General features: G+C 35.4%; 1 protein-coding gene across 4 annotated transcripts in view; it reads left to right on the top strand.

Annotated features, from left to right (window-relative positions):
• Positions 1 to 19,645, top strand: part of NUP205 (nucleoporin 205) — a 114,618-nt gene extending 94,973 nt beyond the window's left edge. Inside the window, exons 36-43 of one of the 4 annotated variants that reach the window (XM_037836097.1) lie at positions 2,440 to 2,516; positions 3,995 to 4,123; positions 4,308 to 4,434; positions 12,085 to 12,251; positions 16,029 to 16,152; positions 16,607 to 16,735; positions 17,312 to 17,370; positions 19,010 to 19,645. In XM_037836097.1, the coding sequence (XP_037692025.1) occupies positions 2,440 to 2,516; positions 3,995 to 4,123; positions 4,308 to 4,434; positions 12,085 to 12,251; positions 16,029 to 16,152; positions 16,607 to 16,735; positions 17,312 to 17,370; positions 19,010 to 19,162 (965 nt within the window). In that variant the 3' untranslated portion in view covers positions 19,163 to 19,645. Of the gene's footprint in view, positions 1 to 2,439; positions 2,517 to 3,994; positions 4,124 to 4,307; positions 4,435 to 12,084; positions 12,252 to 16,028; positions 16,153 to 16,606; positions 16,736 to 17,296; positions 17,371 to 19,009 lie in introns of all 4 variants that reach the window. The other 3 variants (XM_037836094.1, XM_037836098.1, XM_037836096.1) reach the window with 3 other exon arrangements.
• Positions 19,646 to 21,044: the final 1,399 nt, after the last annotated feature.

Below are 21,044 nucleotides of genomic sequence, written 5' to 3'. Positions count from 1 at the left end.
AGATTCCTTTCCCTCCCCCCACCCCCATTCCCTGGTGATTTGGCCTTGGGGACCTAGAGTTTGGAGAGGTATTGGTCATTATTTGTCCCTAGCAGATATCCCTTGCTAACTCAACCTTCTCTCCTATTCAGTGCTATCCTCAGTTCCGTTTCCCACTGCCTAGCAATAGGCTATGCAGAAGTACAGGCAGACAGAAGTTTGGATGTATATTAAGGGGCTGGCCAAGGCCCTTTCTTGGATCATGGTGGAAAAAAGAAAGTACCTTCTCTCTGCTCACCCCTCTCCACTCCCATCTCCCATTCTTGCCCAGGAACATGGGCATTCTAACATTCAAAGTTGCCTGGACATCTGGTCTGGCTTTGCACCCTACTCCTAGTCCTTCCTACAAATTTGTGGGAGCAAAGCACCATTTGCTGTCTTCTATTCCAAGTCCCAAGTGTCTGTTAAGGTATCACCTGCTCACCAAATGCCTGAAGTTGCAAACTCCTATATTCTTCATAATTAGGAATTGTATGATATTTTTAAGCTCCTTAGAAATAAATTCTTTTATATTATGAAAAAACTAGGGAATTGTATAGCACTTGCACCCACTTTGCACAGTCTAACCCTTGATTACATATAGTGTAATTTCACTATTTTTTTCTTCTTAAACTCTGCCATTATATTGTAAGCCCATCTATTACTTTGTAGCCCCCATACTACCTAACCCAGTCCTGAATATGTCTTATCTCCTCAAATGTTTAATAATAGTTTGACTTTTGTTTTATGACCCACTGATATTTCTCTGAAAAGTGTCTTGGGGTTGGGAGTGATCTATTTTTGATATTACACATGGTATAGTTAGGTGGCACTTAACAGGTCTTATAGAAATTGAGAATTGGAAATCTTTAAATAGAAGCAGCAGTTGATGTGTAGGGGGCTTAAAAAAACCTTAAGAACAGCAATACATGTTACAGAGATCAGAAAGTTTGAGGACAGAGGAAAAAGCCATAGTTTCAAGATAGTGTTAAGTAAAATCCAGCTTTCAAGGGGTTAAGATGGGAAAGGAAGGCATAAGAATTTCAAGCAGTAGGTGAAGAAAAAATATTTCAAAAATTTGATATAAACCAGATTTTTGTTTGTTCATTTTTTTGTTTTTGTTTTGGGGCAGAAGGGAGACGTGAGCATATTTTCAAATAGTGAGGAAAAATACTGTAAGGACAAGGTAGATTTAATATGATGGAAAAGAAAGTAAATCTGGGAGCAGAGTCTCAGAGTAGGTGGAAAGGGATAGTCTCTAGTAGAGTAATGAGGCACAGGTGAGGGATAACAAGTCAACATGTGCCAAATGATGTATTTTCTGTAGGTTGGTATTCTAGTTTGCTAATGCTGCTAGAATGCAAAGCACCAGATATGGATTGGCTTTTATAAAAGAGGGTTTATTTGGTTACACAGTTACAGTCTTAAGGCCATAAAGTGTCCAAGGAAATGCATCAGCAATTGGGTACCTTCACTGGAAGATGGCCAGTGGCGTCTGGAAAACCTCTGTTAGCTGGGAAGGCACATGGCTGGCATCTGTTCCAAGTTCTGCTTTCAAAATGGCTTTCTCCCAGGATGTTCCCCTCTAGGCTCCAGCACCTCAAAAATGTCACTCTTAGTTTCTCTTGGGGCGTTTGTCCTCTCTTAGCGTCTCTGGAGCAAAAGTCTGCTTTCAACGGCCATCTTCAAACTGTCTCATCTGTAGCTACTCTCTCATCTTCTGTGCATTCTTCAAAGTGGCCCTCTTGGCTCTTCTTCAAATTTCACTATCAGCTGCACTGAGATCCTTCTGTTTGTCAGCTCATTTATATGGCTCCAGTGATTTAATTTAGACCCACCCTGAAGGGGTGGGGTAACACCTCCATGGAAATTATCCCATCAGAGTCATCACTCACAGTTGGGTGGGGCACATCTCCACGGAAACACTCAAAAGAATTACAGCCTATCAACACTGATACGTCTGCCCACACAAGATTACATCAAAGATAATGGCGTTTTGGGGGACATAATACGTTCAAACCAGCACCATTGGAATTGAAGAAGGAGTTCATCTAGAAAGAAGAAGGCTTGTTTTAAGGAGAAAAGGATAAGGTTCTGGGTTACGTGCTATGGGGTGTATGCTTGAATGTCAGTAAGAAATGAATTAAAGAGATTGTGAAAACATGCCTTTTAAAATCATGGTTTCAGTCTAGATTTTAGACTGCATATCAATGAATTACTAATTCATGCATTAATATATAAAGGAACAGAAATCTTTGTAAGATCATATTTCTCAGAACTTCTCCATCGTATGGGTCTGTCATGCAAGTAAAGAATATAAAATAATAGAACATAAAATCTTAGAACTGCTTTTCCTAGTTTTTAGTGCTTTTTATTTTGTTGATTATAAAACTACATTTAAAAGCATCCCAAATTTTATAGATCTATTAAGTGAACTTGATGTTGATGTAACTGAAGGATCTCTAATGGAGCTACAGGGACATATTGGAAGATTCCAGGTAACTGATTTTTATTTCTTTAAATAGCAGTTTATGTCTGACTTATCATCTTTCTTTGGTAAATGTTCTTTATGCGGATACATCACAGAGCTGTATGTATAAAATTTAAAATAAATGGGATCACATTATATATAGATATGTGGATATCAGATATGTGTCCATCTGTTTTGTGATCTGTTAATGTTATCACTTTTTAAAATGTGGTTTTCATGTTTATCATTATGCTGTACATGCTTGTAGTCTAGAGTCACATATTTCTATAAGTCGTATTAAAAAATACAATAGCTGTCTGATCTGTCTTCTCCTTTCTGCTCCCTAGATTTGGGAACCCCTTTCAACTATTTTAATTGATTATTTCTTGTCTGCAAATAACATACTTATACTGCTATTCCTGATATTTTAACTTCAGAAATCAACTATTGATTTTTCATTAAGGAGGATGAGAATTTAGATCTCTACTCCTTTTCTTCTACCATACAATATACACACTTCCTGTACCTTCTTCTTCCCTAAAACCCTCTATATAATTATGTCATAATTTTGATTAAATTAATATTTAGTGTTACATTATTGAGATTGTATAAATGTTATTTATGATTAAGCCATGGATGATATGGTTACTTTTCTGTACAACATTTTGTTTTCCCTAGAGTTAATGACTGTTTTCGTTTTTTAAATTTTCTTCATTTTCATGCATTTGTTATCAATTTATTCCCAAATTCTTCTCTAGTTTTATCTCCTTTCAATATATGCAAATACACTAGGCAGTTTATCTGTTAGATATTTCATCAGTCTTTCTGGGACCCTGTGGCCTGCTATCAAAGCATCTTCACTTTACTTCATTGAACATTTTTACCCTTTATTGCCTGCCAATTAATTGTATTTTTATACTAGAATTTATATTCTTTTGTTTTTGATGCTGTTATTGTATGAAAAACACCAGAGTTTCAAGCTGATGACATTTGCATTTTATCTGCCAAAGCCATTTGTACATTCTCTATCCCTTTATGACGTCTCCAGAAGCAGCCACAGCAGAAATAGCATTTAAATTTTTTGTACTTCAGTAGACAAAATTATCATGGACATTCTTTTCCAAACCATGTTCTTTTTGCCCTCTCATCTTGCTTTTTATTGTTTATCAACTTGTATTTCATTTAATGAATATCTATCAAAGAATTATTAAACACATTTTTGGTTGTGATGAATATTCTTTTGCAAACACTTAGATTATATTGGGGACTAACTGCTAAAACACTGGTACTCTCAATGGGTTGACTACCAATCAGATACATTTGCAGAAAGGTAAATTCTGATAGTGTTAACTTTGGTTAGCTTAGTTGGGAACAGGATATCAGACACTTTAAAAGCATGATTTCACTTCCCGCTGAAGTTTTTTTTTTTAAATCCCCAAGAAATAGAGGTCATTAATTTTAAACATATTCAACTTGGTATCAACAAAATATCTTTCTCTTTCTTAGCGCCAGTGCTTAGGGCTACTAAGTCGATTTGGTGGCTCAGACAGACTGCGTCAGTTTAAATTTCAAGATGATAATGTGGAAGGAGATAGAGTGAGCAAGAAAGATGAGATTGAACTGGCTATGCAGCAGGTAAGAGTGATGAGAATTGTGTCAACTATTCTTTGACTAAGATTTTTATGTTTTTGGAAATATTTGATAAAAATAACTTGATATGAGTAATTTTAGGAATTGAATTATAACTTTATTCTTTAAATCTATGCCATAGTGCATTGTGATGGCTGATCTTTTTGTTACTGCTGGTTTTCCATTGTAGATTTGTGCCAATGTAATGGAATATTGCCAATCACTCATGTTACAGAGTTCCCCTACTTTTCAGCATGCTGTGTGTCTCTTTACACCCAGCCTTTCAGAAACGATTAATAGGGATGGACCACGGCAAGGTGAGCCTATTTCTTACTGTATTTGAGGAATTATGTTTCTATAATTATGACAGGGCTCTAGTTGGCTCTGGTAAGGTGCAGATTTTTTCTGCATGAAAAATTAATAGGGAACAATATTAAAGACTTTTAAGAAGGAATAATGAGGAAATACTATTGTCAGATCTGTGAATAAGGCTGGAGAGCTTGAGAGAATAGGAAAATTTGATTTTCTGAGGATAAATCTAGAAGATCCATGTGGAGAGAGAATAATTTTTAGTAGTACTTAAGACTTTTAAAGAAAGGATCCAAGACTGGAGAGGAAGCTAGCTGGGTGAAAAAATATGAAAATACAACATTTGGTTTATATGTTAAATTATGATAAGCTGAATTAGGATCTTAATTGGGTTTCATATTATAATTTAAAATTTCTGTAACATAGAAAAATAAAACTATGTACTAAGTAGGCTGACTTAATCTGATTTCCTAATGACCCAGTAGGGAACAGCTGGAATTTGACGGCAAGATTATGCAGTGGTTAAGTATTTTATCCCTTGGGATAGTATCAAAGGACAAAAACCCATTAATATCTTGGTTTGGTGGTAATGTAATGGACTGGTGGTGATTTCAGGTTGTCTTTTGTTTGAGATTTCTAAGAATAATTTTGCCACATTTTCAACCTCTTCAAGATTTTATTTTCCCTGAAAATTACTTAATAACATAAAACATATATTGACAACTATATTAATCTAACCACATATCCTCTGTCTTATGTGGATTAATGTTAAGAATGCTATGCTATGTGTGTCAAACTGTATCATAAAATGTCCTAGTTAGTAGGAGTAAAAATTTTTTAATTGTGGTATTGTTTATGTACAATAAAATTCACACATTTTAGGTGCACAGTTTGAATAATTTTTGTAATTATATACAGTTGTATAACTACTGCCACAATCAAAATGTAGAATAATTTCCTCTTCCTTAAAAGTTTTTCTTTCCCCTTTGGATTTGATTGTTTCCTTTGACCCCTGGCCCAAACAAATGCTCTTCTGCTTTCTGTTCAGTAGTTTTGCCTTTTCCAGAATTCTATGTAAATACGATCATACAGTATCTTTCATTTAGCTCAATGTTTTTGAGATTCATCCACGTTTTTTGTGTATTACTATTTTGTTTCTTCTAATTTCTGGGTAGTATTCCACAGTAGGAATATACCACAGTTTGTTTATCTCTTCACTTGTTGATGGACATTTGGATTGTTTCCAGTTTTTATCTATTTGAATAATGCCAACTGTGAGTATTTGCATACAAATGTGGACATAGGGTTTCATGTCTCTTCACTAGACACCTAGGAGTGGAATTGCTGGCTTTTATCATATATATATCTAACTTTATGTTTAACTTTATAAGATACTGCCATCTGTTTTACAAAGTGACTGAATCATTTTGCATTTCCACCAGTGATGTATGAGTGTTCTAGTTGTTCCAAATTGCTCCACATCCTTGCTCATGTTTAGTATGTCTGTGTTTTTTTTTTAACTTTAGCCATTCTAGTGGGTATGTTGTGATATCTAACTGTGATTCTAATTTGCATTTCCCTGGTGGCTAGTGGTGTTGAGGCTGTTTCGTGTGCTTATTAGCCGTTTATATATCTTCTTTTGACATGTCTGTTAAAAATTTTACCCACTTTTTATTGGAGAGTTCGCCTACTTATTAATGGGTTGTAAAATTCTTTATATATTCTGGGTATAAGCCCTTTGTCAGATATATGCTTTGTAGTTAATTTCTTCCAATCTTGCCTTTTCGTTTTCTCCGCTTTGACTTTCAAAGAATAGAAGTTTTTAATCTTGATAAAGCCCATTTTTCCAAGTTTTCCTTTTAAAATTCATGATTTTTTGTGTCCTATTCAAGAGATCATTGCTAAACCCAATGTCACAAAGATTTTCACCCATATTTTCTTCTGGAAATTTAATAGCTTTAGTTCTTACGCTTATTACATTAGTAATCCATTTTTTAATGCAATTTTATTGAGATATTTTCATATGCCATACAATCATCCAAAGTGTACAATCAGTTGTTCACAGTATCATCATGCAGTTGTGCATTCATCACCACAATTTTGAACATTTTCATTACTCCAAAAAAAATTAGAGTAAAAATAAAAATGAAAGTTAAAAAGAGCACCCAAAACATCCCATATCCTTCATATCTGCCTTTTATTCACTTACTTTTTGTTCCCATTTTTCTACTCATCTGTCCATACACTGGATAAATGGAGTGTGAGCCACAAGGTTTTCACAATCACACGGACACGCCATATATGCTATATAATAACAAAATTGTCTCTAAGAATAAAGGCTACTGAGTAATCTGTTTTGAATTAATTTTTGTAGGATATGAAACAAGGGTCGAGGTTCATTTTTTTTCTCATAAATGTCCAGTTGTTCCAGCACCATTTGTTGAAAAGACTGTCTTTTATTTGAAAATATTCTTGATTTCACTTTCCTTCTTGTGGGATAATGAGAAGTCAGCTGTTGATTGAAATACTGTTCTTCTGTATGTGAAGTGTTATTTTTCTCTTGCTGCTCTTAAGGTATGTTGACAGATAGTTTGTTTATTATGTGCCTTGATGTAGATGCTGTTCTTATTCTGTTCAGTGTTTGTTAAACATCCAGTATCTGTATTCTTTTATCAATTTTGGGAAAATTTCAGCAATTCTTTCTTGAAATACTTTTTTTCTGTCCTATTTTTTCCAGACATATATTAGGCTATTACTATGTAATAGGTCCTTAAAATTCTGGTAATTTTTTTCCCCCACCTTTATCTCTCTGCTGTTTATCTTGGATATTTTCACTTGCTTCATCTTCACGTTTATTTACTTCCTCCTCTATCATCTGTTTCGCTGTTAGATACATCCAGTGAATTTTTTATGTTAGAAATTATACTTTTCACTTCTAGAATTTCTATTTGTTTTTTTTTCCCCCTTATCATTTCTGTTTTGTCTATTGAGATTTTCTGTCTTTTCATTGGTTGTGAGCATATTATTTTTCCTTCAGTTAGGATAGTTATAGCAGCTGCTTTGAAACCTTTGTTCACTAGTTTCCAGCATCTTGTTTATTTGGGGTTGGACTTGATTGATTTTCTTGTCTCTTTAGAATGCATTCCATTTTATTACCTGTTTGTATGTTGGGTAGTTTAAATTGTCTATTGGACGTTGGGAAGTTGTGGAGGTTCTGGATTCTGACATTTTTTTTCTTCTATGAGTGTTTTTGTTTAGCTGGGAGACATCTCCTAGTTTCCTGTCCTCCCAGTGAGCATGCATTCCCCACAAGTGTCTTGCTGCTTCTGTTCACTCTCTGTATCTTCAGGTAGTTTTTTTTGTTGTTGTTTTTCTATTATCTCTAGGTTTTTTTTTTTTTTTAATATTCATTTTATTGAGATATATTCACATACCATGCAGTCATACAAAACAAATTGTACATTCAGTTGTTCACAGTACCATTACATAGTTGTACATTTTTTTTTGTAGGGAAACAGGCACTTTCATTTATTTTTGGGACCCTTTATGGAGGACAACTTGCCAATATACATAAAAATGTTAAATGCATATACTCCTTCAGCCCAGCCATTCCACTTCTACGAATTTATTACATATATAGTCATGTGTACAAAATGACAAGCGTACAATCACAGCATTGTTTCTAATAGCAAAAGGTTGGAAGCAGTCTGTACATTCATAGTTGACACTAGTACTTCATTGTATGGCTGCATCATAGTTTAATTGTTACAAAGAAAGAGGAATTTTTTTGCACGGATATAGAATGATTTCCAAGATATATTATTAAGTGGAAAAGTGAGTACAAAACTGTGTGTATAAAAAGCTCCATTTGTGTAAAGTTTTCATATTCCTATATTAAATATATTTATCTAAGCATATGCTTTTATATTTGCCTAGAATATCTGGAAGGACACACAAAAACCTGATAAATAGTAGTTAACTGAGAGGACAGAGCTGAAAGAAAGATTTAGTTTCCACTGTATATCTTCTGATACCTTTTCAACATAGTGCTTATATTACCTATGTGAAAACGTGTGTACGAGTAGGTATCCTCCGTGTGTGTGTGTGTGTGTGTGTGTGTGTGTATTCTCCAAGTTTTAAGAACTTGTCTTTCCTGCCATTTAATGAATCAACTGTAACTTATTTAACCAATTCCCTACTTTGGATATTTGGATTTTTTTTTAATTTTCTGTTATTATACAGAAATATATACAGGAATATTCCTGTAACCATTAATGATCCTTGTCTGAATCAGTTATTTCATTGTGAGTTGTGGAATGCAGTTCTGAAAAATTCTGTCATTCCTTCTACTTTTTTTTTTTAATCTTCATTTTATTGAGATATATTCACATACCATGCAGTCATACAAAACAAATCATACTTTCGATTGTTTACAGTACCATTACATAGTTGTACATTCATCACCAAAATCAATTCCTGACACCTTGATTACCACACACACAAAAATAACAAGAACAATAATTAAAGTGAAAAAGAGCAATTAAAGTAAAAAAGAACACTGGGTGCCTTTGTCTGTCTGTTTGTTTGTTTGTTTCCTTCTCCTATTTTTCTACTCATCCATCCATAAACTAGACAAAGGGGAGTGTGGTCCTTATGGCTTTCCCAATCTTACTGTCACCCTTCATAAGCTACATTTTTATACAATTGTCTTCAAGATTCATGGGTTCTGGATTGTAGTTTGATAGTTTCAGGTATCCACCACCAGCTACCCCAATTCATTAGAACCTAAAAAGGGTTGTCTATATTGTGCATAAGAGCGCCCACCAGAGTGACCTCTTGGCTCCTTTTGGAATCTCTCTACCACTGAATCTTATTTCATTTCCATTCACAACCCCCTTTTGGTCAAGAAGATGTTCTCCATCCCACGATGCCGGGTCTAGATTCCTCCCCGGGAGTCATATTCCACGTTGCCAGGGAGATTCACTACCCTGGGTGTCTGATCCCACGTAGTGGGGAGGGCAGTGATTTCACCTTTCAAGTTGGCTTAGCTAGAGAGAGAGGGCCACATCTGAGCAACAAAGAGGCATTTGGGAGGAGGCTCTTAGGCACAATTATAGGGAGGCCTAGCCTCTCCTTTGCAGCAACAGTCTTCCCAAGGGCAAATCCTGTGGTAGAGGGCTCAATCCATCAAACCACCATATCTCTAGGTTTTATAATTTTCCTGCTGGGGTAGGACGTGGGGTGTTATCCAGTAGTCATATTGGAAGCAGGAAGTCCTTAATTCATCAATAAGATTTTACATACACCTTTCATTGGAGTAGCCTTGCTTAAGTGAAGGTATGTCTTGAGGAAACTGGGGGAGTTTAGCTATAAAGATTTATAGTAATATTCTATGGGATAAAATACTTAAGTCATTTGGACTGGAGATATCAAACAATTCTTTGCCTTAGTAAAGCAAATTAATTCTATGTAATTCTAATTTTCCCCTAAAGTCAAAAACTTCGCTGCCTGGAAGATCTCTCTATAATAAAAAGGGCTACCATGGGAGGATTCTAAACCATGCATGCTTTCTCACCAGCATAAGGGAAAAGTTATCATTCTAGCCAAGCTGGCTGAATGTGAAAAGAGAAGTTATCTTCACTTTGGGAATCCTACTACAAAGACCCCTTTTCACTCAGAAGAGTGGTTTTCTGATTACTCAGCAATGACTTTTAACCTGATCTATTCTGTTTCCATCTGGCAGTTTTTAAAATAATCATGAATCTGTTTTATTAATCTCTGTAGTTCTGAAGTAGCTTGACAGAGATCTCTAACTCTGCCTCAGAAGGGCAGTCTGTCTTCTCCTTTGAATCTAACCAAATGTAAATAATCTAAGTGAATTTAACCTGAACGTTTTCAGGCAAAAATATAATTTTGTCATTTATTCATCATTAACCATGCTAATTATGTATCACTGGTAATTATTAAAATTTTATGTAGTTCCTTCTTTCAAGGCAGTCTTTTATATACTGTATCATCTTTGATCTTTAATACTTAAGATGAACTTTATGAAACTTAATAAATTGATCTTTTTTTCCCTGAGTTTTTTTTTTTTTTTTTTTTTTTTGAGTTAATAACCATATTTTCTCCTGCCAATTATAGACACATGAATGAGTAGGTATTTGGCAAGTTCAGGAATACTTAGTGTTCAGACTGATGGTGAACTCCCTAGGTGTTCTACTAGTAACTATTGGTGTGACTTTAGAAAGGTTACTTACTCTCTTTTGTATGCAGTGTGATTAAAGGAATCTGTTAAAGTGTCTGATAAATGGAAGTAATAATAAGCCTTACTCCAGTGAATTATTTTTAGGATTAAATGTGTTAATACATGTAAAGTGCTTAGAACAGTGCCTGGCACTTAGTACTACACAAGTATTATCTATTATTTTCATTATTGCTGTTGTTATTGTTATTATTTAGTATGTTTATTATTATTTGTGATTCAGAGATCCTTTTCTATAGCAACATTTCCTAAACCTCATGGTCTTTCTTATGGAAATTGTTTCTGTAGCCAAATTTCTTCTGAGCCATCCTCATCTGATCTCTAATCTGATAGCTTCTGAATGCTCTAACATTTTTAGACTTGAGCAAATTAGAGTGCTCGTAATTCCTGAAATACTTTGGAGTACTCAAAGCATTAGATCATCCTATTTGTGAATATGCTCCTACCAGAGTAGAGATCACACAAATGTTACCTGGGGACCAGGGTACCTAATTTCCCTGGGAGAAGGCTCTCTAGAACAACTCATAATGTAAAGAATGTCACATTTTCAAAGTTTAGGATATTTCTGCATGGAGATGTATAAGATGTGACTTTGAGGCAATGTTTAGGAGGATGGTAAGAGAAGCAATTGCAGATCTCTCCTTTAGTGTTCATGGCAGTTTTGACCATTAAGCAAAGATTGTCTCCAAATTAAACTTGATATTACCAAGGTATTTCTCAAGAAATCCCTCAGTCATTAGAGGGGATTGCTGTACTTGAACTAGTTTTTTTTCCCTCCTCAAACAACTTTTACATGACATGTCAGAAGACAGTCATGTAAGAGGCAAATCATTTTGTTTTGCTGCCTACTAGAGATGTGGTAAAATACATGTTAAAGTTTCAATCTGATTATGTTTTTAAATATTTCAGTAAGTATTCTCCTTTTCTCTTTGGAAGAATGACTTTGAGCTCTCAATTCAGAAACCAGAAAGAAAGATGGAGGCTAGAAATGAGTCCATATAACTAGAGCCATAGGGTGAGCCAGGGGTTATTTCCTGGGGTTCAGGAAACCCCTGAAATTGTTTCTGTATAGGTGGTGCTGGTGGTGGTGGTGTATGGGTTTATAACTTTTGTAGAGTTCTCACAGAGGTCTTCACCCAATAAAGAATAACCTTTATCATTGTCTATCAGCCAGATATCCTTATTCTCTCAAGGTCTCCAGCCTTTGGATGTAACTGATTACAGTAACTCCTAATCACTTTGAACTGCCAGTGGCATTTAAAAGTAGTCTTGGGTTGGTTTTAATGACAGTTTATATGCCCTTAAATTCCTGGTCAGCCCATGTTTTAAAACAGATCATTTGAAATTCATATAAAATGATTATGAGAGCATTGTTTTATGTCATCAACTCTATTAGAAACCCAAGCTCCAGTGGTTCCATATTGGCACCTGCCTGGTTTGGGCATTATTGTCTACCTGCTGAAACAGAGCGCTAATGATTTCTTCAGTTATTACGACAGTCATCGGCGGAGTGTCAACAAGCTCCAGAATGTTGAGCAACTTCCCCCAGATGAGATAAAAGAGGTATGAAACTTATAGTGAACTGTGGGAGTTTTTGAGAAATCATTACTTTTACTAATAAAGGCCAGGGTACTTTTCTCAGTCTCATGAGTAAAAGTGATGTATGCAATGTGACTAAAGGAATTAGAATTATTCTTCTGTATGATTTGAAGTAGAGTCTCTCACTTCAGCATCACACCTCATAAGCATAGAAATTCTTGACTGAAAAAGTGCAGTGGCACATGTTCAAGAAAACCTCCTGCTGTTCAATAGAAAGGCTGTTGGCCTTTGAATAAAGAGTTTTGGTAATTTGTACTCTAAAATCTGTGCCGAGAAACTTAGGTTTCTGTGGTAGATGCTTTTTCATAGGTGCGACGCCTTAGGTAAGATTTCTGTATGCCTTAGGTATCTTCAGTATCTGTTTAGTGAATTTTTCAAACAAGTAGGATGGTATATCAGACTCGACTAGTTTCTCTTAATGACCAAGAATCAGTCCCTTGAATTTACTGTAGCTAAAGATGCCAAATTACTAAGCTTCTTACCTAAATAGCCTGCCTTCTTTTCCATTTGGCACAGTTGAAATATAAGGTATCTTTTGGCCAGTTGCTGAGGCAGTGCTGAAGCTTCTTGGTGTTTTATAGCAGTCTGGATATTGAGCCATTTCGCCAATCCTGGTTCACTGCAGGTTTCCTAAATAAGTCCATGTCACGCTTAAGGGTAGTCAAAACCTACTCCATCTTGCCACTCTGAAATTATAGGTAATATTTATTGAGTGCTTACAACTTGTCAGGCCCTGAACTACGTGCTCTACTTGATTGATAAGAGGCAGATATTGTTGTTACTCCTGTTTCTTATATGAGGTAACTGAGACACAGAAGACTTAAAACACTTAACCAAAAACACACTGCCAGCAAGTACAGAGTGAGGCAAAAGTTAATGACTGGGTTTCAGGTGACTACCAGAAATTGTGTATCAGATGGTTTACATCTGAAAGTCCTTCCTCCTGAATATGTAGCTTGTTGGCCATTTGCCAGAAGATGGTAGTACCACTAGAGGAGCTACATCATTATAAATAAAGTATGTGGCTGTACTACAATCAAGATGGTGGAGTGAGATGCTTCAGGGTTCCGTCCCCCCCACAGAAGCTTTGAACAACTAGTAAGAACTGCCAGAAACATCTTTCTGAAATCTCCAGGAAGCAGTTAAAAGATTGCAGGAACAACGTGAGAACGGAATCAAGAAAAAGCTACTTAAAAGTAGTGGGATCTTGTGGCGCTCTTGCTGGCCCCTCTGCCACCCTTCCCTGGCTAGGTGCAGAGCCAGAGTGTGCTCCCAGTACAGATCTCTGGTCCTGGTTCTGGAGGGAGCAAGGTCACATACTGGGAGCATTTATGTCTGACCCAGCCTATCTGGTGCTGGTCTGAGGGACTCGCCATCCTGGAACTTGCCCTGCATAAAGGCAGTTCACAGAGCTTTCCTATGGAACACTGTGGAAGAGCAGTCAAGACATTCTGCCCGGGGCAAGGACTTGCTGGCTATAGGACATTCAGTGTATTCCCAGGACTGTGAGGAAACTGTTTCTTATGAAAAGGGGGATATTTGTTTGTAAATGGAGGAATTCCTAGGGCTGCATGTGCATGCACCAGACAAGACACGTTCAGGAAGGATCAGGAAGGCCCCTATGCTTTAGCTGGGAGCTATTCCTTAAACTCATTGTATGGATAAGCCCTGAAGGAGAGAAATCGCACAGGTCAGTCTGCAAAGGCTGGGAAATATTTTTTTTTCCTCCTTTTCCTTCTTTTTATTTTTTGTTAGCTCCTGGCTTTCAAGCAAAGCGCTGTCATAACTAGCTGGATACAAGTTTAAGGAATAGATACCTTAGAGTCCAGCCGTAGTACTAAAAATCATAATGTCTGGGTTTCAAAAAAAGATTACAAAACATACAAAGAAACAGGAGGTGTTGGCTCAGGCAAAGGAGAAAATTAAAACATTAGAAACCATTAATGAGGAGGACGAGACCTGGACATACCAAAGACTTTCAAAAAATGGTTCTCAAATATGCTAAAGGAAAACATGGACAAAGAACTAAAGGTAATCAGGAAGACAGTAGATGAACACAAAATATCATTAGAAATGGAAATTATGAAAAGGAACCAAACAGAGCCGAAGACCACAGTAACAGTAATTAAAAATTACCAAGAGGTGTTCAACAGCCGATTGGAACTGGCAGAAGGAGGAATCAGTGAACTTGGAGATGAGACCATTGAAATTTTTGAGGAACAGAAAGAGGAAAGAATGAAAAAAAGTGAACACAGTCTGAGGTATCTGTGGGACAGCATCAAGCATGCAAATATACATGTTGTGGGAGTTCCAAAATGTGAAAAAAGAGAAAGGGACAGAACATTCAAAGAAATAATTTAATGAAAGATATGAATATATACATCCAACATATTCAAACTCCAAATAGGATGAACCCAAATTAACCCACGTTGAAGCACATTATAATCAAATTGTTTTATGTCAAAAATAAAGGGAGAATTCTGAAAGCTGCAAGAAAGAAGCAATGTGTCCCATACAAGGGAGACTCAATAAGATTAAGTGCCGATTTCTCATCAGAAGTCATTGAGGCAAGAAAACAGTGGAATGAGATATTTAAAGTGCTGAAAGCAGAAAACTACCAATCAAGAATTCTGTATCTGGCAAAACTGTCCGTCAAAAAATGAGGGAGAGATTACGATATTCGCAGATAAACAAAAGCTGGAGTTTATCATCACTAGACCAGCCCTAAGAAATGCTAAAGAGAGTTCTGTTGGTTGAAAGGAAAGGACAACAGACAATAGATTGAAGCCTTATGGAAGAAATTAAGGTCTCTGGTTAGGGTAATAACCAGGGTAAATATAAATGCCAGTACAATTGTATTTTTGGTTTGTAACTCCACTTTTTATCTCCTACAGGATGTAAAAGGCAGATGCATAAAATGTAATGAGAAATCAGTGGTTCTATACTCATAATATATAAGCATGTAACTAGAGGCAAGAACTATACAGAGTTGGAGGACAGCAGGGTTTAGGAACATAGTTTGTCTATACTGTTGAAGTTAAGTTGGTATCAAAGTAAATTATAATGTTACAGATTTAGGATGGATAGATAGAATAATACAGCAAATGTGGCAAAATGTTACAATTGCCAAATCTGGGTATCTGGGGAGACGGGTATGTTGGAGTTCTCTGTATGAGGTTTGTTTTATTTATATAATTATCCTCTAAGTTTGAAAGTATTTAAAAATAAAGTATGTGGCATTGCCCAGCCCCACTTCACTTCAGTAAACATTGTCAAACTCGGTCTGAATGTTAAATTGAACTGTTTCCATTGAAGAATCATGTTTCCCTTAGGCTCTAGAACTCGCTTTTACATTTTCTTCAGGAGATACCTGAGATCTGTTACAGAAATTCCCCATGGCATTGTTACAGAATTTGTTAACCATTTGAAATAATTTTATTTTAATTTTACAGGACATTCAGGGTTGGTAGGCACATCAGCAGATTGGAAATGTCTGTCTATTTCAGGGACATGACTTTTCTGAAAGGTGACAGATGAAGATTAATTTGTGAATCCAACTACTTAGACTCTCGTTTTTTCTTTAATTACTAGATTCTTAACTAAATAATAAACTCTTGTTTACAAGGATGTTTAAATTTGAGTATTTCTCATTGCACTTACAGCAACTTGCTTACTGTAGATTTTAATTAAATTTTGTAACCATTTTTGTCATTCTGAATGGTGCATTTGTTTTTATCTTAGTTATGTCAGTCTGTGATGCCTGCTGGAGTTGATAAAATCTCTACAGCCCAAAAATATGTTTTAGCAAGACGGCGTTTGGTGAAGTTGATCAACAATCGAGCTAAACTGCTTTCGCTCTGTTCTTGTATCCTTAATGAAATTGTAGTAAGACTTGACTAGTGATCTTTAAGAGAATCTTCAAATGTAGGCCCTGTTCACTTATTCTCACATTATTTGGGTAAAATCATATGAAAGGGGACCTAATTGTTCTTATTTTCTTTTTCCAGTAAAGGCCTTATATTTCTAAGCTGAAAAGTTTTTCTTATCTTTTAGAGTAGCTAGTAATACTAGTAGTATATTACAGATGCTCTCTCTGGGTAGAAGATTAGGGCAGTGGAGACTAGTGGCACACCTCCTCACAGTCCAAACCTCCTCCTTCTCAGCTTGCTGATTTCTATACCTGTCTGTTAGACTGTGGTTGTAGATAGATGCATCACTAAGTGGTCCCAGTTTCTTCTTTTTTCTCCTCTTCAGAAATTGTTTTTTCAAAAATACATAATGAGATTGTTTTTCTTTATTCTGAGCTCTTATATATATAGTTATCATAGAGACCTGCCTTTTTATTCTTTGGCGCCATCTGGAATATTACTTGTTACATTGCACTCCCACTGATTCTCAAGATTCTTTGTTTGTATCCAGGACCTTGTTTAAAAGCAAAAGACTACAAGGTAAACTTTATTCTGAAACACAAGTATACATTTTAGTGCTTTGAAAAACTAGTTACATTTTTATTTATTTATTTTTTTATGCTTCCAGATTACTAAAAGTGGATTGGGTAATCCAGAGCTACTTAGTGACTAGACAAAACTATTTTTTGTGTTTTAACTTCTGTCCATGTGAAATTGTACTGAGTATAAGAGTATTCTAAAGGCTGCTCATCAGTTGCTCTTCAGTTTCTTTAAGTTAAGGGCTGACCCATCTCTGGAGCCCCTTGGTCACAAATATTTGTCCAAAAGAATGGCAGTAGGTTAGCCTAGGCCCTGATTCTTATAGCTGGAGTGAATTTCTGTTACTGATGTGGAAGAAACAGAAGAAAAGTTTGAGAACCCTGGCTAAGACCAATGAAATCCTTTCCAGGGGCTTCCATTTACTGAAAGTTGAAAATAGAGTTTCTGATCGTGAACCGTGGTTTTTTTTTTTTTTTTTTTTTTTTTTATGTCATTGTTTTCTTGGGCTATGCAATAGATATATACTTGCAAAACTGATTTGATAGTGTCTTATATCTCTAGATTCTTTTGCCTCAGAAACCAATCTGGATTTTAGAAGTGGGCTGACCATAGTGAGCCAACATGACATAGACCAGGTAAGGCTTTATTTCCATACTTTTTTTTTTTTTTTTTTAAGGTAAAAAGGAAAGTCTGGTGGATTAGTAAGATTATAATTTTCAGGGTTGACTACAGGGACTTGATTCGAATTCTGGCTTGGCCACCTAATGCCTATGTGACTTTGAACAACTTTTGTGCATTCATTTCCTCATTTAAGGAATGAGAATGATAATGTAATCTCAAAAGGTTTTATCAGAGTTAAATGAGGTGTCATGTATGTGAAGCTCCTAGTATAGTGCCTGGATCATAGTAAGTGTTCAGTAATTGATAGGCATTAATATCTGGAAATTCCAACTCTGATGTAGAGAATAGGAACTCTGTTTCTTTTTATTTCTTTTGATAAGTGCTGTAGGCACAAAGTATCATTCAACATTTCATTTTTTTAGGAAATAATCTAGTGGTAATATTGTGATCAGCCACTAAAATTTCACTATACTAGGTATAAAATTATAATATTATACAGTGTTTTGCTGTTAGTAACCTCTTGATCATTGTTGAAATGAATGTAGAGCATTCTAAAAACAATGAAAATGAAAACCTCATATTGAACTAATAGCAAAGTCTTGTTCTTAACAAAGCAGGTCTCAAGAGTATGTGATTAGGGAAAATGAATTATAGCCAGATCTGCTACTAGGCATCTGAATGTCCTTAGCAATGATTTGATAAAGCCTCTGTTCTTCCCTAATCCCTCTTTGTCACTGTCCTTCTTAAAACTGAAGGTTGGGTCTTATCCAGGAAGGAGAGGGATAGCAACCTCCAGGCCTCACCCATTTAGGTTTTATAGATATCATGCTCCCATCCTAGCCCTGACTACATTTGCCCCTTAGTGACTTCATAAAAATAATTTGTTTCTTTTTGCTAGGCTTGCTTAGGGAAGGTAGCATTAAATGAAACCATGTGCAGAACTAGCTAAAGAATGGATCATCCAGAAGATGCTTAATAAATATATTGAATTATTGATTGTTATTGTTTCATTTCGACTGGTCTGTTCTAAAGTTGGACAAAATGCAGGATTAATAAATAAACTCACGCTATATTGTGATTTTTAATGCAAAACTGAAGGCAGGTAGATTCATCGAATTTTGAATTTAATTTTAGCATTTCAGTATAATACAAAAAGATCCATCTGAAACTACATGTGCATTCTTAAATACACATGAATTCTAAAGAATATACCAGAGAACCCCCACCCCATTCATATTTCTTGAATATAAAAGCCTGCAAATAGTTTTTAAAAATTACAAAATAAAATAAAAAGTGAAAGTCTCCCTTCCCACATACCCTTTATTTCTTTCCCCAGAAGCAGCCACACTTCTTCTGTGGCCATTCAGGAAATGTTTTTGTGCATATGCCAGTGTATAGCAACAGCATCAACAGCTGTTGTTCTTTAAAGCAGATTTTAAAATTTACATATTTATACCAAAAAGGAAAGAGAGAAAAACATTAATATCATTCCCCAAAATTCTAGGGTGAGAAATGTGAATGTTTCGTTAATTTGTACATGAGAAAGGACCACGTTACAAAAATTTAAAGATATTTTAAATTGGAAGATACAGGATAAAAGAAATATTTGACACTGCATTTTCAATAATAAAATGTCATCTGTATTACTTCTAGCTTCAGGCTGATGCCGTCAATGCTTTCGGAGAATCACTGCAAAAGAAACTTGTGGACATTGAAGGATTATATTCAAAAGTTCGATCTCGCTATAGTTTTATACAAGCCCTTGTTAGACGAATTCGTGGCCTGCTGATGATATCAAGGAATTGAGAGCACATGCTTATACTCTTCTTATGGAAGAGATGAATTGGGGAATACTGTCTCCTTTTTATACATTAATTTGTTTCTAAATTATGACCAAAAAATATTTTGCTATCTCTTTCTTTATATATGGACATCTTTTCTGCAAACTTCTAGCCTGGTTCCATCCTCACTAGTAAAAAATAAATACTTTTTAGAAAAACAAAATAAACGTATGGTCAATCTTTTGAAATTTTATCTAAAAAATGAACAACATTATTGGGAACCCAAAAAATAAACCTTCCACAGTGGTGCTAGGGATATTATTCTGACTGCTAAATTAAAGGAATATTCTGGAAACTTTAATTTTTTCTCCCTTTGTACCGATATTATACTTTTATAATATTCAGGGTTACTATATGGGCTTAGAGTAGATAATACACTAAAGCCATGTTCTTTTATAGAATAGCGTGCTTAATACTATGAATAATCTATTATAGAAATGTTTAAAAAAATCGTCTCCTTTCTAAAATTATTTGACTTTTGCTTTTTTAAAAAATACTTTCTGAATATAAATGGCAATTTGTATTTATTCCTTAAAAATGATTATGAAATTGGTCAAATAAATCATTTGCCTTTATTTCTCATATAATAAATATGGCTACAACTAGGACAAAAGAATTTTACAGTCACCACTCTTACCCAGTTGTATTGATGTTCAAGTAACTACGTCATCTGAAAGTGCATTTTTTCCCTTCCTAGCCAGCAATTTTTTCAGCCTAATACATAGGAGAGGCTGCTAAGAGGAGAGTCTTGAATCTCATGAGGTAGCAGAAAATTTATACTTAGTTCTATGGTGGTGTATTTTTTTTCATTGAGTTACAAAATTTTCTTCGCTCTTAAGCATATTTTTTAAAGGCTTCATCATTGTTATATTTTAAAATTAATTTTCTGTCCATCACTTATAAAAATTAGTCTTTAGATGGAAAGTGTTCTTTTAATAGAACTCTTAGAGGGATGTGAATGAATAAGTAACTGGATCCAAAATGCAGTTATAATGCCTGTTGTTCCACAGATCAGGCATATGGTAATCTATATCATTGGGAACACAGCCATGAACCTAGGAATAATTAGGAAACAGCCTGGGGCACAGAATCAAACCTTTTTATAAACCTCTTAAGTATGAAGCCTTTCACAGGACAGAGATATTAGCTAAAGTTGGGATTAAATAAAATTTTGGAATTACTAAGCTTCATTACCTCATTTCCCCATCATTTCTTCCAAAATTATAGCAGATTGTGGATCAGAAGTTGGGGCAGTGGAGAAGTATGGGCAGGATGGGAGGGAAGTGTGGCTGCATGTGTGCTGCTTCAAAAGGCTGACCAGAAATGCTTCTTCTATGATACAGGAGGAATGACTACAGAGAATATGCAGCATGACTCAGCATTCTGTTACCTGGAATATGGAGAGAGGATGTTAGGTGCAGCACATGTTGTTCTGCATAGCAAAGAGCCTTATAAAGGGTCTCTAGATTATATAACTAGAAATGGAAATCCTGGGTTGGAGGCTATGAGTGCCTTTAATTCACTGGACATCGCAATATTTTTCTAAGTGGTTGTACCAATTTACTCCTACCAGTGCGGTAAGAATTCCTGTTTGTCCATATCATTGTTAACATTTTGAATTGTAACGCTTTTAAATTTTTGCTAACCTGATGGGTGTGAAATGGTATCCCAACTGATTTGTATATTTTGTATATTATTGGTCATTTGTTTTTTCTGATTGTAAGCTTTATCCATTTTCCCTTTGGGTTGTTTATCTTTTTCTTTTTGATGTTTAAAAGGTAATGATAAATTCAGAATGGTTTTAGCTTTTTCATTTTTCTGCTTGCAGACATTTTCTTGAAGTCTCT

This window comes from Choloepus didactylus, chromosome 5 (assembly GCF_015220235.1).
Source record: "Choloepus didactylus isolate mChoDid1 chromosome 5, mChoDid1.pri, whole genome shotgun sequence".
NCBI classification, from domain to species: Eukaryota; Metazoa; Chordata; class Mammalia; order Pilosa; family Megalonychidae; genus Choloepus; species Choloepus didactylus.
This window is presented reverse-complemented; position numbering and strand designations above follow the sequence as displayed.